A 15,387-nucleotide genomic window follows, 5' to 3' on the forward strand; every position below is an offset into this window, starting at 1 on the left:
AAAGCGCTTTTAAAGGTACTGGCCAACGCCACACCGGCGACCAAGAAAGGACATTCTGTACATTGCTGGAGGACATATTGCGTACACGGCGAGATGCAAATCAATTTCAAATATTTCATAGTAATATGTTGTGGGAATATGGAACGAATAGTAGAATCTAAAACTGGACGTGGCTTGCCTTGGCCGGCGCGACGCCAGCGTAGCCCACAAAGTCGTACTCGACGCCCATGGCCGCGAGCTTGGCGCGCTTGGCTTCCTCCTTGGCAACAAGGCGCGCGTTCGCGGCTTCCTGCTGCTCGAACGTCTTGGGCGCGTTGTGCGCACGGATCGCCAAGTTCTTGTACGGAAGCGGGCGGAACTTGCGGTTGGCGCCAATGAACATGCGCTCGTGGAGCTTCTCGGTGGGCACGACGGCGCAGGCGAGGACGCGGTCAAAGAGGCGGTAGCCGTCCATCGTGTGGGCGACGACGCCGGCGACCTCCGGGTCTTCAAACTCGATGAAGGCGTAGTGCTTGGACGCACCCGACTTCTTGTTGCGCGAGACGCGCAGGCGCTTGATGCCGCCAAACTGGCCAAAGAAACCCTTCATCTGCTTCTCGTAAAAGCCGTGGGGAATGCGGCCAATGTAGATGACGGCCGAATCACCCGCAGGCACCGGCGTCTTGGCCTTCGAGAGGTTGGCCTTGGTCTTCTTGGAGAGCTCGACAAAGTCGACCTGCGACTCGAATTGAACCGGCGCCGCGTCGGTCGTCGTCTCGGTGGTGGCCGCCGCCTTGGCCTTCTCGGCCTTGTTGGCCTTCTTCTTGGCCGCCTTGGAGACCGGTGCCGGGGCTTCTTCGCGGTCGCTTTCGTCCGAGTCCCACTCGTCGCCCTGGAGCTTGGCCAGCTGGGCCTCCATCTTCTTGGTCGCTTTGCTCATCTTCAACCGATTTGTATCTGGCCCAAAGCTGCCAATCGGCCAGCGCCTGTGCCAATCAATTCGCCCAAGCGTGTTGCCCAATCGGACGCGCGCCTTCAATAGCCAATCCAATCGTCGTTCTTTGTTCATTTCACCGTTTCCACCAATGACGTGGCATCTGAAATATAGCCAATCCAAGCGCGCGTTATTTATAGAATTGGAAAGTACCGTTGGATTGCCAACGCCATGTTGCAGTTGCCAAGTTGCCACGCACCACTTTGATTCCTCGCTGCAATGGCCAAGCACAATGGCCCGAAGAACCTGCCGCTGCGACGGACCATGCTCAAGCACACGATCGGCCACGTCCGGCGGGCCTCGTACGACCTTCCGGACGCGCGCGACCACGACCACGTCTACGGCTACCCCGTCATCCGCGACCCGGAAGACGCCGGCCAGGTCATGGGCAAGTGGGTCCAAGCGACGCCGTCGCCGGCCGTCGAATCTTCGCGCAGCTTTGTGGAGACGAACCGAAGGGCTTTGGCCGTCGGGTACTGTGGCTTTAGCACATTGTCAGCGGCTAAGCCTCCGTATTAGCTGCATCAACGCCAAGGACGCGCGCTTGTATGCCAACGAGCACCCCGACATTCGCGAGAGGGCGCCGGTGAAGAAGCAAGTGGGCTACACACCGACGAACGACGTCATCTATGGCATCAAGACACAGTGCGCGCTTCGACTTGGCCAAACCTACAATATGACATGGATTAGGGCCTCGGAGGACATTGCAATGCTCATTCAAGCACGTCACACCAATTTTACCTCGGACGACAACGACTACCCGGACCTCGCGGCCATGAAGATCAAGGGCGTACGTCGTCTTCATGTTATCTTCGCCTCTTGTAACGCGCGGTAGAAACTACCCATGCCCCGCGAAACCAAGGCGTCCGTGCTAAAAGCAAGCGGCTGCAACTCCTCAACGAGCAAGCCCCCGTGCCCGAGCCCTTCAAAATGTCAAAATTCAAGAAAATCGGCAGCATCATCTCGACGCAGCCCGGGTACACGCACGACGAGACCATCGACAACAACACCTACTAACATACTATCTCTCGACCGCATTTATAAGTGCCGTGTACAATAATGTCTTATGCGACACTCAGCGGCGTCGTCTCGTTCATCGGCGGGTGCGCGGCCAGCGTCACCTTCAAGCCGCGCGCGAGTTTGATGCGGTACGCCGACAAGAGGTGGGAAAACCCGTTGCTGCGGAGCTTGGCGATAAAGGCCATTTCCACAATGTTCGGGTCGATCAAAAACGTGCCCCACGCGCGGTCCGAGAGGAGCACGGGCGTGCCCACGTGCTTGTACCGAAGCGACGAGACGCAGTAGCAGCCAAAAACCGCTTGCTTCGGGCCACCGACAATCACGTCGGCGTCGTTGACGATGCGGAACGTGCGTGGCACGAACGTATTGTACGCATGTGCGAACGCATGGTTGCCCACCCGTGGCGAGCCGTAGGAGTAGACGACAATGTCGTTCGGGACAAGGTACGACGTCGCGAGGTCAAAGGCCGCCAGCGTCGCGAGCGCACCGCCGAGCGAGTGCCCCGTCACATAGATCTGAAGCGACTCCGACATGTGGTCGCCAAGGAGCGACAGAAGCTGCGGCCGAATGCTCATGTACGCGGTGTAAAACCCATGGTGGAGTCGCAGCGCTGGGAACCGATCGAGGAAGAGCGTCGGCGAGCAAAAGTTGTAGTCGAGGTCCGTCTTCGCGTTCTGGCGGCTAAACGTACCCCGGAAAGCAATCAAGAGCCGCTTGGCATCGGTGAAGACGAGCGCATGCGTGTCGGTGGCGCCGTCAAAGAGCTCGGCGACGACCGAGAGGCCGTCCCGCGCCACCGCCGCCAAATCCAAGTCGAGGTCCGTCGCCACGTGCTTGGCGTGCGGGATCGCATAGTAGGCGTGGCACGAGAGGTTGTAGAGGCCACACGCAGTCTCGAGGCAAAAGACAGGCGGCGCTCCATGCGTGGCGTCGGCGCGGGACAAGGACCGCTTGACGGTCGTTAAATGGAGGGAATTCTCGCGCGTACACACCATCGTGGTCGATAGGAGCTGCTTTCGCTTCTTGTTGTTGACGGGTAAAAAGATGAGAAACAAGACAAGCGTCGCGGCGCGCGAAATGACTTGAATCGGAAGGTTGGCGAGGACCCGGGCGTTCGCCATGTACACTGTGACCTTGGGCACGGGGTCGGCCAAGAGCGCGGCGAAAAAGTAAACGTACGTGACTTGCAGCGCGATGAAATACAAGACGCGCGCCGTGAGCTGCTCGGGCCGCGACGCCGCATACGCCTTTCGGCGGAGGTCGTTGCGCACGCTCATCATGACGCCGCGGAAGAGCACCATCGCGAGCACGGCGAGGAAGAGGTCCAGGAGCGACGTGATCGCGTTCGGCAGCGCGTAGAACGAGACGCCGCGCACGCCCATGGCACTGAGAAGCACGGTCACTTTGAGCGCAAAGAAGGAGCAGCGAAAGGTGCGCTGGCGCTGGAGGTCGATCGCAACAAGGAGGCTGAGGAGCCACGCGCCGGCGAGGCCCGCGGCCCACGCTTGGGCGAAGAGATAGCTCCACGTGCTCGAGAGGAACGCTTGCGTAAAGTGCAGCACGGGGCTCGATCCGAGCGCGTTGCAGAGCAGCGAAATGTACAAGAGGCGGCGCTCGGGCAGGAGCCGGCGCCACCCGCGGTGCCGGTTCAGGTAGCTCCAGTAGCCGAGCGCGACGACATCGGCGACGAGGAAGAGCCACTTGACGATCTCGATCAGTCGCTCGAGCCGCGCGTGGTGCGCCAGCAGCGTGATCGCCGGACGACCATGTAGCGTCATGTTGGTGTGCAAGTGGAGGTGGAGCGAAATCGCATGCGGCACGTCGTGCCCAAGGAGTTGGAAGGCGTCTTGGAACCACGGGATTGAGACCAGCGCGTCTTCGCTGCCGGCGATCGGGCGGCAGGAGACGTCCGAACAGACGCAGCGCACGACGAGGCGCTCGTGGGAGAACGTGTCGAAGAGGAGCCCGCCGTCAATGCGCGCGGAGACGGTGTAACTCACATTGAGCACATGGTCCCCGGGCGACGGCGGCAGCTGGCAGAGGTCGCCGTGCAGCGACACGAAGCGCGTGCCTTGCGGCAGCGTCGCGTTGGCGGCGGCCGCATCAAAAATGAACGTCGTCGACGAGTTACTCGCGCTAAAGTTGAGCGACGAGAACGGAATCGTCGTCTCGATTGTATCGGCCGAGACCGCAAAGAGGCTGAGGCACAATGCAAAGGCCGTGAGCATGAAGAAGAAGATAAACTGAATCCAGCCTATCCGATAAGACTGGCGTAAACTATCCAAATATCGATGGGATACATTTTGATACCTTTGGACATGACCTCGAGCTTGATCTTGGCCGTCTTGTCAAGACCAAACACCTTGTCCGGGATCGCGCGGCGAAACTACGCATCCGTTGAGTGATCTCGTCATACGATGCAAGCAGCTGCATACTTGCGTCATGTCAAAGTACGTCCTACATGAAGCAGCCATTGAGCGCCAGAAGGGATCAAATAAAGTGGTCGTACGCTTCCAAGTCTTCCTTGGGCTCGGCCGCGTCCGAGATGGCGGATGGCATGTGGTCGAGGGTCGGTCGACGGGCGCTGCGCTCTTCGTGGAGCACGGCGCGGGCGTCGGTAGCGTCGTTTTCGTGGTAAAAGTGCGAGAGCACGTACAGAGCGGGCACGAGGAGGTTGGCGACAAAGGCGAGGACGAGCAAGAGTTCGCCGACGCCTACGCTCGCGCTCAGCGCACGCACAGCTGCATAGACTCGTACCCGAGAGCGCGCACTCGCCAAGGCCATTGCCCAGCGATGGGTCGCATGCAAAGAGGATCGGGAAGCAGTCGCAGTTGCCCAGCGCGCAGCCTGTCTGGCGCTCGTAGAGGCCAAAGGCGCCACCACCGGCGCAGAAGCGGGACATGTCGAGCGGGATCTCGGCCGTGTTGTCGACGTACGCCATGCTATGGAGGCTCGTCGCCCCGGCGGCGACAGCGAGGAAGGCCGCGCGTCGCATACACCCACTAGATTCGGACTGGCAGCATGGCCGTGTTGACAGACAACACAACCCTCGCAAGTCGCCGTATCCGGCATATCTACCAGCGTATCCGGTTGCCATTTTCGCACGCTTGCATGTTGCGCCGAGTGGTCCGTGGTGCGCCGGCGTCCTTCCAGCGCGGGATGGGCGTCCGCTGGCTGCAGTATGGTCACGACATGCACAAGGTGCAAGAAGCATGCGATGCGATGAGGCTTATGGGCGCGACGTCTAGGAAATGATGACGGGTACGTCCAAGGTCTCGATCTCCGAGTACGACGACGGCGGCTTTGTTGTCAACGATGTGGTACGTTCGCCGCCTTTCGCCGCTTCCGCCGACCGTCGCCGGTCTAGAACATGCGCGGGTCCGTCGCGCTACTGCCCAACATTGCCATGGTACGCATTCGCCTCCACGATGCGTCCATATCCATGCGCTATACTAGATGTGGAAGCCGCGGTCGCTCGACGAGATCACGATCGAGAGCCTCAACGTGTTTACGGTTGCCAACCCACCGATTGGTATGGGTCTTGCTTCTTGGCATGGATGTGAGTGTAGGGCGTAGAAATCCTCGTCCTTGGCTGCGGCAAGCGCATCGCCAAGCAGCTCGAACCGTCGCTCGTCGAGTACCTCAAGTCCAACGGCATCGTCGTCGAGTACTTGGACTCGGTACTATGCACACGCACCACCGTCATATTCTCATGCATTCTGCTGCTTAGTTTAACGCGTGTGCGACGTTCAACATCCTCAACGCCGAGGACCGCAAGGTCGCGGCCGCCATTTTGGTCAACGAACCCAAGTGAAGATCCCATGGAAACCAACCCATCAATCAGTTTATTGCTGTCTTTGCGATCGTCTGCGTAGAGTACCAGTACCTTACAGGACCGGTAGTCGCTCGCAGGATCGTCAGCCTGTCGCGTGTCCTTCCTGGTGCCAAGTAGTACTAGAAACCAGTTGACGCCCGCTGGTCTTGGCTGAATTTTGGTGCTTCTAAACTGGGGAAAGTAGTGCAGGACTCGATACACGTCAACCAGCGCTTGGTTGACACACCTGCACGAGCTCCAGACCGAGAATTCGAGTTCATGGCGAGAAGGTAAGAAGGAGATCTGGTCGACGCAGATTTTTCGGCAATAAATTGATTTCCCGCGTCTTTTTTAGCGTGGAATTTCTTTTTATATCAAGCACATCGATTCTGCGGCGGTCATTGTCGGACCATGGCCTCCAAGCAGCTCGCCAAGCCGACGACCTCGGCCAAGCAAGCGACCGTCGTCGAGAAGAAGCGCGCCCGCGAGAACGACGACGACGACGGCCATGAGCATGGGGAGGACGAGGATGTGAAGAAGACCAAGACGACGCGGGGCGAGAAGCTCGGCGACGGCTCGATCGCGTTCGACCTCTCGGCCAAGAAGCAGGTCACTGTGCGCTCGTGGAAAAGCACGATCCTCGTCGACGTGCGCGAGTACTACGACGCGGGCGGCGAGCGCAAGCCCGGCAAGAAGGGCATCTCGTTCTCCAAGGACCAGTACAAGAAGATTGCCGCGCTCACGGCCGACATCAACGCGGCGATCGCCGAGGTCAAGGACGACATTGCTGGCGACTACACCCACGCCAAGCTCGAGAGCGCCGAAGAGGGTGCGATTGCGTTCGCCGTACGTTGCATCGTCTTCAGCAGGAAGCCCATGATGCTGGCTAGGTCTCGGCGAAGCGCCGGGCGACGATTCGCAAGTTCAAGAGCATGCTCCTCATCGACTTTCGCGAGTTCTACGACAAGGACGGGGCTCAGATGCCCGGCAGCAAGGGTATTTCTCTCTCGATCGACCAGTGGAAGAAGTTCCAGGAGCTCGCCGAGGATATTGAAGCTGCGGTCGCAAGCTTGTAGGACGGGTGCCACGAATATATATTAAGGTGTCATCTACCACGACGACTTTGCCATACGCAACAAAAGGCCGATCGTTATATTGATGCGACGCGCGTACGCTTCGAGACCGCGTCCGGATCCAGCACGAGTCCTCGCTTGGCCGACTCGGCGTGCGGTCGCTTTCGCCCGCGGTCTTCGTCGTCGTCGTCCAAGTCTCCGACGTCATGATGGGCCATGCGTCCTTCGTAGCCGTGCGGGTTCATACTGCTTATGTGTCCTTGGTTGCGTCGGTCGTCATATCCCATGTCGTCTGGCGCGCGCATTTGCTGCTCAAAGTGGCCTCGCAAGCCTTCGTTCCGATGCTGCTGCTGCATGTGCGCATGGTGTCCTTCGGCCGACGATGCGTCGCGGTACGCGTTACTGCTCGACTGTTTGTGGTGCCCAAAGTCGCTTGGTCCGAGGTTGAGACCAAGCACGCTCTTGTCGTCGCCCATGTCGTGGCCCATGGAACCGAGATGATGCATGTGGCCGCCGGGCGGGCCGTCGCCGTTTTGCGGGCTAAAGTCGTGGCGGAGCAGCATGTTGGCAGCTACGAATTACAGCGTGAGGTGTTGTCGGGCTAAAGGATATACGTACTTGTTGGCGATGGGAGCATGCCGTGCAGGTTCGAAGGACTCGGGAGCGCGCCAAGCATGCCTTGGTTGCTGCCATGCATCGACGAGAGCATTCCAAGCTATCGTGAGCGTGAGCGTTTGAGCATGCGTGCGTATTCGCTTCGTACGTTGTGCTGGTAGAGCTGCGGCGGTAGGTACTGCATGTCTTTTTTCTGCAGCAATTGCTGAAACCCTTTAGGCGTCCGCTTCTTGGCCATGTTGTTCCGGTGGTTGTTGAGGACATACTGGTCGGGCTACGCATGCATTGGCGTGAGCGCGACCGTCGGGCCATGTCAGTCACGTACGTCGTTTGTGAGGCCAAGGGACACGCCGTGCGGTAACATGCGATCGTTGGGCGTGCCCATGCTCGAGTACGCGGGCGAGCTTTCGTGCGACGACATGCCACCGTACGGGCTATTGGTGTTGCTGTTGTCGCCCGGCTTCTTTTTGTTTTCGCCAAAGAGCGTGTCGTACTACAGAGCGCATGAGCTGCTGCTGCACGTGGTCCATGACATGCGTACATCGCCATTGTCCTTGGTCTCGTACGGCTCGCCATACTCGGTGTACTTGAGCAAGATCTGGTCGACGCTCGTGCTCGAGTACTGGTACAGCTTGTCGTTCGAGTCAAAGACGATGAGCGCGATCTCGCAGTCGCAGAGCTTGGAGAGCTCCATGGCCTTCTTGAAGATGCCCGTCTTGCGCTTCGCAAAGGTCACCTACATGCGGCCATGCTAAGGTGCCTGCGCCGGAAGCTTGCTCGCGACGTCTACCTGGCGGTTGCGGTCATCATCGATGCGCTGGATCTTGATCTTCTTGCGGCCCATGGTGCTAGGAAGATACGACGCTAAAAATGGACGGCAGCGTCAAAGCCAAAATGAGACCACTCTTGGTCCCAGTGACTTATTAAACTTCGAATTTCGACGTGGATCTTCCGCACCGCAGCATTGTCAAAAAAGGGTGTCCCCCGCTTCCTTCACGTACGCGCGCGACGTTTCGGTCCACCTTTATTGTCATGGACATGGCCGTTGCCCCATGTTTTGACACTAGAATCTCTTTTTTTGACACTCAGGACGTGAGATAAAAATAGAAACACGCCACGGTGTCGGTCGAGTATACAAATGTCAAGTGAAACATCGAAGAAGAGCGCAGCGCGTGAAAAGGTGGCCGGGTCCCCGACCCCTTGTATTTTATTCCGATTTTATCTTGATGGGATCTTTGTATATAGAAAAAACCTGGGGAATAAAAAGTGTAACAACCCAAAAATAAACGTGCCGTCTGATCGGGTTGTATGAGAGTTTGTATGCGCGGGTCGAATCCGGCAGACCGACCTACCCCTAAGATAGAATGACGCGCGACGGGTGGCACATGGCGATCTTCTTAGGAAACTTATTGCAGCGACTTGGTCTGGATCCGCGCGGCTTGGGCCCGGCAAAAGAGCTTGGCGTCGACGTACGGCTTCTGAGACCGAAGCCAGTACTCGGCGTCCTCGATCGTGATCTGGTTCTCGACCGCCTTGGGGCGGCGCGATGAAATCGACGCGTTCACGCGGCCATCAATCACCGCGCCTTCCAAGACGAGCTTGGCCTTCAGGTCCTTCCGCGCGAGCTCTTCGATATCCATGTCATCTTCGTCCTTGCCGTCCAGGACGCTGCGGTTCGGCGCGGACGTCGCGCTGGTCTTGGCGACCTTGGCCTTCCGCCGCTTCCCGCCCTTGTCCTTCTCGGTCGACTCCTCCTTCTTGGCCTCTTCGAGAAGCTCGGCGCGTAAATCCAAGTCCAACTGGCGCATCTTGGTAAACGAGTCGTCCGTGCTCGCCTTGAGAATGTCGACCGCCGTCTACCGATCCATCCATATAAGACATGGAAACAGGAGCGCGCTTCGTACCAAGGTCGCGGCGCCATTCGTGGACGGCAACAGCAGTGCGTGCGTATCGCAGCGCTGCTTGGACACTTGGACCATTTCCTCCAAGATCTGCTTGAGGTACTCGTGCAGCGCGAGGCCCATCATGTCGCTCGCTTCGTCCGTCGCGTGCACGCCGGCTTGCATAAGCGCCTTCTGCATCGTCTGCTGGAGCACGTGCGATTGGAACACGTCGTTGTACATCCACGTCTCCTTCTTGGACGCGAGCAAGTTGGCTTTCGGGACGCCTGCGAGCATAATGCGCTTCTCCTGCGTCGGATCGATATTGGTGTGCGTGAGCACGTCGGCTTCGCGGCGCAGATCGTTGGCGTTCGTCGGCACGAGGTCCTCGTACTCGGTGCCATTGCTGTGCATAGTGGCCGACGAGGTGTCGATGGCCGACGGCAAGCCGTACATGGACTTGGTCGGGTCCGGTCGCGCGACCGCCGCGGCTGGGTTCTTGGGCGTCTTCTTCTTGGCAATGCCATGCGTCGGCGACCGCGGCGAGCTTGAGGTCGGCACGTGGAGCGTCGGTGTGCTGCGCGGCGTGATCTTGCCCGCGGGCGTCGACGGCGCGGCATCCATCGCGAGCTGCTGACGGCCCATCGTGCACACGGGGCACGCGTCGTTCTTGCACGCTTCGTAGTGCTTGTACACTTGACGGAACGTCAGCGCCCGGGGCACCATCGTCTCGGGATTCCGCATCTCGAGCATGTGGCTCTTGGCTTCGATACAGCCATTGTACGCGCACTTTGGCACCATGCAGTGTTTGCAGTGCAGAATGAGCTGCAGAATCCGACCGTACTCGGCGGCTTGCGGCGCCATCTTGGGCGGCGGTGGACTCGCTTTCACCTGCGGCACCTGCTGCTGGTTCTTGGACGGCGCGTCGTCTTCGTCCGCAGCCTGGCGCTGCTGAAGCTTGGTGATGGTCTTGGGCGGGGACGCTGGCTTGACCGGTGCCTTGGCCCCGCCGCGGCTGGCTACAGACCCACGACTTGAACAAAATTGCATGTTTAAAAACGAGAAATACCGTGGGCCTTGCGAATGTCGTCGCAAAACGGAATCGGGCACCGGCTCAGCGTCGCCACCGAGCAGTCTTCAGCGTGCAGTTTCACGAGCGTGCGCAATTGCTCACAGTGCGAACAGTCGCGCCCGAGCTTACACGCAGTGCTGTGCTTGAAGAAGCGCTTGATATCGTCGCACTTTTTGATCTACAAACGACCGTTTTGAGTTGAGGTTGAGGACGGCCATAACCACGACGTACTTGGCACGTGCCCGTCGTCACGACACACGTCGACGCGTGGCTGAGCAAGTGGCGCGCAAAGCGAATCTTCTCCGACTCGTTCGCGGACGGACGCGCGGGCTCGGCCGGCGGCGTGCGGACGGTTGGCGCGGGCTGCAGCGGCGGCGACGCGAACCGCGCGGGCTCCGTCTTGAGAACGTCGCCAAAGCCACCGACGACGCGGTTCATCTACGACGACGACATCCATGCATCCATGCGATGACAAGAGGATTGGCGCGTCGTACGGGGAAGCCGCCGATTTCCTGCATGAGTGACATGAGCATCGGCTCGCCAATGTGTTTCTTGACGACTTCGAGGATCGCCGTCATGTCCGACTGCAGAGTACTTCCATGAGAAAGGGCGTGGAACGACGAGCGAGGAGGGATGTACCTTTAACGGCGTGCCTTGCGCCTTGACTTCGTTGTAGATCGGAAGGTACTTGTCCTTGATGCGTGTCTGGATGATCTGGAAGAGCTTGCGCAACTTGTCGTCCGGAAGCGCCTGTGTGGGCGGCGACGGCTGGTACGCAATGGGCGTTGCCGCGATTGGCGGCGCCGTAATACCGATCGACGCTGGTGGCTGGATCAGCGACGGAGGCGGCTGCACGAGCGAGGCTGGCGGCTGCACAAGCGAGGCTGGCGGCTGCACAAGCGACGCAGGTGGCTGGACAAGCGACGCGGGTGGCTGGACAAGCGACGAGGGTGGCTGGACAAGCGACGCGGGTGGCTGGACGATGGACGCAGGCGGCTGAAGCAGCGTCGCCGGCGGGTGGACGAAGCCCTGCATGGCCTCGACGCCACCTACCTCGCGATACGAAGCATGATGATCCGCGCGTCCGGCGCAGCCACGTACCCATGTCATCGTCGTCGTCGTCGTCGAAGAGGAGATCGTCTACGTGGGCGCTCATTTGGAATATGACCACAGAACACGAATGGTATCCGGACGATAACCGGATTATCAATTCAGAGCGAAACCCCAGCGCCGCAATGGCGGCCCCGCACGTGCAAGGGATCGATGAGGATATTATCAACCTGGTATCAGCCTGGCATCAACGAGCGCTCGCCGCTGGCGCGTCATGGCCACGCGAGGCGCCATCGGTTAAAGCAGCTGCAAATGGCAGGTAGGACCGCCAAGGCTGGCGTCAGCTGCTTCGGCGCCGCCGGCGGACCGCACGTCAACACGCGTGGCTGGTCTTCTCGTGGGCGAGCGCAAGGCGTCGCCGCACTAGCGTTTGTGCTGTCGCCATGAACCTGTATGAGACCGTCGATGTTGCTCGCCCGTTCACTCTACAGCGTATCTTTTCCAGCCGGGACAACTTGACGCCGGCGCGCCGGAGAGCCTGCGGCGTCCCATTGCCTAGCATGGTAGAGATGCGACGCATACGTCGTCCAAAGACCACTGTCGCGACTCTCTGGCCTCTGCGCCACGACAGCTTCGTCTTAGTACCATCCAACTGTCGTCGACAGCTTCAAGAACGCTGCCTTGCATTGCCGCCAGCTGCTTGCTTCAAATCGGCCTCGCAAATGTGGCCAGCCACGCGCACCCAGGCGATAGCTCTCGGAACAATCCATTTCGACGTGTAATCATGCAATGTACATACAAAATATGGCTTGGCTGCGGTCCAGGCTCCTTCCACGAGTACGAGCGCGTCGGCTCGTTCTTGTACTAATATATCTACGGGTCTACGAGGCGCCATTCAAAGCTGGGTGCTGCCACTCGCGTTGGTCGGCTTCCCGACGCCCGGCGACGCTTCGAGCTTGGGCGCGATCGGTGGGCACATGGCGAGCGGCGTCGAGGCTCCGGACGGCGCCGGGTTCATGTACGACCCAAAGTTGAATCCAAAATTGGCGCCAATCGGAAAGCAGACGCCCTAGTGCGCGAAGTGAGGTCGAGAGCTCGTTCAAAAAGAGGGTACCGGCGGGGGCATGGGCGCAGCGTGCTGCGGCGGCAGTTGCTGCGACATGGCCATCGCGTTCGCAGCGGCCATCGAGCCCATGTGCGAGTACTGCAAACAGGACGCGAGCTTGCTCAGCTCTTGCTTGAGCCGGTCGCGGTCGTTTCGGAGCTCGTCGCGCTCGCGGCGGAGACTCTTGATGCAGCTGACGGCCTCTTGCAGCACAGCGCTCTTCCGGACCTTGTCGTTCATGCCCAAGAGACTTGTGAGCTCGTCAAACTACTCAGCATATGAGCATCATCAGGAGAGCGAGATCCGATACCTTGACGTTGACCTCTTGCCGACGCATCTTTTCACGCGATTTTTTCCGGTACCCGCGGTCGTCGTCGTCGTTGTTGTTGGCGATCGTACTGCAGCTGTCGCTGCTGCACGCCTCCATCGTCGCAAAGGGTCTGTACGCAATGAGCCACCGAGGTATGCGACGAGAAGCGCATTACCGCTTCATTGTGTTGGTCGTGGCTGTCGTTGGCGAAGGGTGCGACGAGTGCGTCGGTGTCGACGCGTGCGACGATGGCACCACAGGGCTCGCCGCTTTGAACCATTGCGGCGCGTGGGCCGGTGGTTGCTCGAGCGGCTCGGCGGCGGTCTGCATCGTCAACTGCGGCTTGTGCAGCATCGAGGGCATCGAAGGCATCGAGGGCATCGAGGGCAGCGGTGGCATGCCATGCATCGAGAATGGCTCGAAGTTGGTCATCGAGTGGATCTTGGACTTGGTGTGCTGCGCAATCTTGTCTTCGAGCGAGAACTCGTTGAACTCGAGCATCGCCGACTCGATGACCTGGCGCGACTGGAAGCTTGTCGGGTACGGCGAATTCGGGAGGCTCAAGAGCGACGCTGTCGCCTGGTGAAAGTCCTGGGCCATCGTCGTTGTCGGTGGCGCCTGTGATCGCGACGGCGACCCGTCCTCGTCCGAGTAGCCGAGCGAGAAGCCTTTCCACGAGTCGCCGTCGCCCTCGGTCATCTGCTCGTTGAGGAAGTTGCCGAGGTCCTCGATCTGCATCGACGACAAATCCTCAAAGTCCATTCTGGCGCCGAGACGGAGCGTCGGAACCCGTGTACTGCCCACGTCTGGTGCCCGGCCCGCAGCTGCAATTAAATGCAATCTCGCGCCTTTTTATACAAACTTCAAGTCTACAAAAAACCAAATCCGCCGCGATTGATTGGTGGTGTCCTTTTCCACATGTCGCAGCCGCCTCGCGCTTGACTGGCGCGTTGTATACGACCGCGTTTAACGCCGCCGGAGTCATCATGTCATCGACTTCGGTGTCGAATTTTGTCTTGTCATACAAACACCAAGTGTACATGGACCGCACCCGACTCCCGACTTCGAGTCGAGGGTCTAGGTCGAATGCGTTAAACGACAACGAGATGCGTTAAACGGCGTTAATTGCAGTATACTCATCCTCCTCGACCTTCGTGCAAGAGCGCTGAAAATGACGCAACGCAATGTGTAGCAGAAACAAGACTGCAATGCAAACCAACACTCGCTGTTGAGGTCAGCGACCACTGGTGCTATCGCCTTCAGGAGAGATGAGCCCGTTGTCGTGTGCCCCTTCCTTGGAAGCCGAGTCGCCACTGGCACCAATTTGTAGGCAGAAGAACGTTGTAGAGCTCTCTCGCTCTGTGTGCATCTCTTCTTTGCCAAAGGGTGAACACGATCCTTCGCGTTAATGCAATCAGGGTGTGCCCTGTCGCGGAGGTGTCGTCGGGCTGTAACATGGACAACCTGCACCTGCAAACAACAAGATCCAGATGCACTTTTTCAGTGCTTCCTAGCCGACCTCTTGTTTGCGGTAAGGCCGCCTTGTCCTTCTCGCCAACATATATAAGATGATGCTGTGGTGCATTGCGCGCTCTGCGAACCCCTCGCTGCGATAGCATATGACGAGCGCGCCATTGCGTCCTTGATGCAGGCTCCGCCTGCTGGGATGATGACTCGAATCGGAAATCCTGAAGTTATTTAACCCATTTTACGTCGAGTTAGTCACACCTCTAGGACTTCGAACTTCGGTCCCCATCACGCTGATAGTGAATAAAAAGCGCTTTATAAGATTTTGGATACCCAGAGCCTCCGGTTACGGCTACGGTTACGGATAAACCGACCAGATCTGAGGTGCAATCTTTTCTTTTGCTCGCTTCAACAGCATACAAAAGTCCAGTCACGACGGACGCCACAGTTTCCAAACGGCTTTTATGGGCGCCTTGAGCAGCTCGTGCCATGTCGGCCGCGCAGACGTCGCGCCCATGTACCTGCACCCGAAGCGCCGCCTCCAGGTAGACACATCCACATGCACCTCCTCATCTCACGTGTACACTACGCCTAGTCGTTCAATGGCGCGGCGCGGCGAACTTGGGAGAGCGCCCAAGGCTGCTGCGTGGTGCAATGGAAGCGCGACACCCATGCTGATCCCGCAGGTATCACATCGACGCATACCGAGGACGACGCTCATCTCGGCCTAGGCGACTGCGACGAGCTTTACAGCGATGCCACGTTGCCCGCGATCCGCATCATCCGAAAGCTCCCAACGTGCTCATGCATCTTGTCGACCGGCCTTCCGCCCAAGATCATTCATCAAGCGAGCCTCATACGCACGTCGTCGTCGTCGTCGTCCAAATCCCATGTTGCCGTGGCGAAGCGCAGCCGCAACGTGGTCCGCTGGGACTAGTAGCGCGCGACGACCGTATTTATGACACACTCTGTTTGTCCGTCATGCTTGATGTGCGTCTTGTATAATGC

General features: G+C 59.0%; 9 protein-coding genes across 9 annotated transcripts; 4 read left to right on the forward strand and 5 right to left on the reverse strand.

Annotated features, from left to right (window-relative positions):
• Positions 1-94: 94 nt before the first annotated feature.
• SPRG_01506 (hypothetical protein) lies at positions 95-937 on the reverse strand. Its single transcript, XM_012339716.1, has one exon. The coding sequence runs from the start codon at positions 917-919 to the stop codon at positions 158-160; it is 762 nt and encodes a 253-aa protein (XP_012195106.1). The 5' UTR covers positions 920-937; the 3' UTR covers positions 95-157.
• Positions 938-1,154: 217 nt separating this feature from the next.
• Positions 1,155-2,046, forward strand: SPRG_01507 (hypothetical protein). Its single transcript, XM_012339717.1, has 4 exons — positions 1,155-1,446; positions 1,493-1,618; positions 1,664-1,763; positions 1,809-2,046. The coding sequence occupies exons 1-4, from the start codon at positions 1,193-1,195 to the stop codon at positions 2,031-2,033; spliced, it is 705 nt and encodes a 234-aa protein (XP_012195107.1). The 5' UTR covers positions 1,155-1,192; the 3' UTR covers positions 2,034-2,046.
• On the reverse strand, positions 2,038-4,934 carry SPRG_01508 (hypothetical protein; the record flags this gene model as incomplete). Its single annotated transcript, XM_012339718.1, has 5 exons — positions 2,038-4,247; positions 4,304-4,379; positions 4,429-4,450; positions 4,503-4,707; positions 4,751-4,934. The coding sequence occupies 5 exons, from the start codon at positions 4,932-4,934 to the stop codon at positions 2,038-2,040; spliced, it is 2,697 nt and encodes an 898-aa protein (XP_012195108.1).
• A 161-nt stretch (positions 4,935-5,095) lies between these two features.
• Positions 5,096-5,807, forward strand: SPRG_01509 (hypothetical protein; the record flags this gene model as incomplete). Its single annotated transcript, XM_012339719.1, has 6 exons — positions 5,096-5,194; positions 5,242-5,313; positions 5,361-5,402; positions 5,450-5,525; positions 5,570-5,673; positions 5,724-5,807. Exons 1-6 carry the CDS (start codon positions 5,105-5,107, stop codon positions 5,805-5,807), a joined length of 468 nt encoding a protein of 155 aa, XP_012195109.1. The 5' UTR covers positions 5,096-5,104.
• Positions 5,808-6,184: 377 nt separating this feature from the next.
• SPRG_01510 (hypothetical protein) lies at positions 6,185-6,953 on the forward strand. Its single transcript, XM_012339720.1, has 2 exons — positions 6,185-6,653; positions 6,698-6,953. The coding sequence occupies exons 1-2, from the start codon at positions 6,219-6,221 to the stop codon at positions 6,881-6,883; spliced, it is 621 nt and encodes a 206-aa protein (XP_012195110.1). The 5' UTR covers positions 6,185-6,218; the 3' UTR covers positions 6,884-6,953.
• Positions 6,878-8,384, reverse strand: SPRG_01511 (hypothetical protein). Its single transcript, XM_012339721.1, has 6 exons — positions 8,286-8,384; positions 8,037-8,231; positions 7,821-7,988; positions 7,644-7,769; positions 7,499-7,595; positions 6,878-7,451 (listed from the first exon to the last, which is right to left on the reverse strand). Exons 1-6 carry the CDS (start codon positions 8,337-8,339, stop codon positions 6,958-6,960), a joined length of 1,134 nt encoding a protein of 377 aa, XP_012195111.1. The 5' UTR covers positions 8,340-8,384; the 3' UTR covers positions 6,878-6,957.
• Positions 8,385-8,783: 399 nt separating this feature from the next.
• Positions 8,784-11,760, reverse strand: SPRG_01512 (hypothetical protein). Its single transcript, XM_012339722.1, has 7 exons — positions 11,549-11,760; positions 11,087-11,496; positions 10,942-11,031; positions 10,679-10,885; positions 10,445-10,625; positions 9,400-10,394; positions 8,784-9,351 (listed from the first exon to the last, which is right to left on the reverse strand). Exons 1-7 carry the CDS (start codon positions 11,601-11,603, stop codon positions 8,902-8,904), a joined length of 2,388 nt encoding a protein of 795 aa, XP_012195112.1. The 5' UTR covers positions 11,604-11,760; the 3' UTR covers positions 8,784-8,901.
• A 507-nt stretch (positions 11,761-12,267) lies between these two features.
• SPRG_01513 (hypothetical protein) lies at positions 12,268-13,766 on the reverse strand. The gene is made up of 4 exons (XM_012339723.1): positions 13,088-13,766; positions 12,913-13,042; positions 12,612-12,869; positions 12,268-12,566 (listed from the first exon to the last, which is right to left on the reverse strand). The coding sequence occupies exons 1-4, from the start codon at positions 13,672-13,674 to the stop codon at positions 12,393-12,395; spliced, it is 1,149 nt and encodes a 382-aa protein (XP_012195113.1). The 5' UTR covers positions 13,675-13,766; the 3' UTR covers positions 12,268-12,392.
• Positions 13,767-14,846: 1,080 nt separating this feature from the next.
• SPRG_01514 (hypothetical protein) lies at positions 14,847-15,316 on the forward strand (the record flags this gene model as incomplete). Its single annotated transcript, XM_012339724.1, has 3 exons — positions 14,847-14,924; positions 14,975-15,065; positions 15,111-15,316. Exons 1-3 carry the CDS (start codon positions 14,895-14,897, stop codon positions 15,314-15,316), a joined length of 327 nt encoding a protein of 108 aa, XP_012195114.1. The 5' UTR covers positions 14,847-14,894.
• Between the last annotated feature and the right edge of the window lie 71 nt (positions 15,317-15,387).

This window comes from Saprolegnia parasitica (assembly GCF_000151545.1).
Source record: "Saprolegnia parasitica CBS 223.65 unplaced genomic scaffold supercont2.3, whole genome shotgun sequence".
Lineage (NCBI taxonomy): Eukaryota > Oomycota > Saprolegniomycetes > Saprolegniales > Saprolegniaceae > Saprolegnia > Saprolegnia parasitica.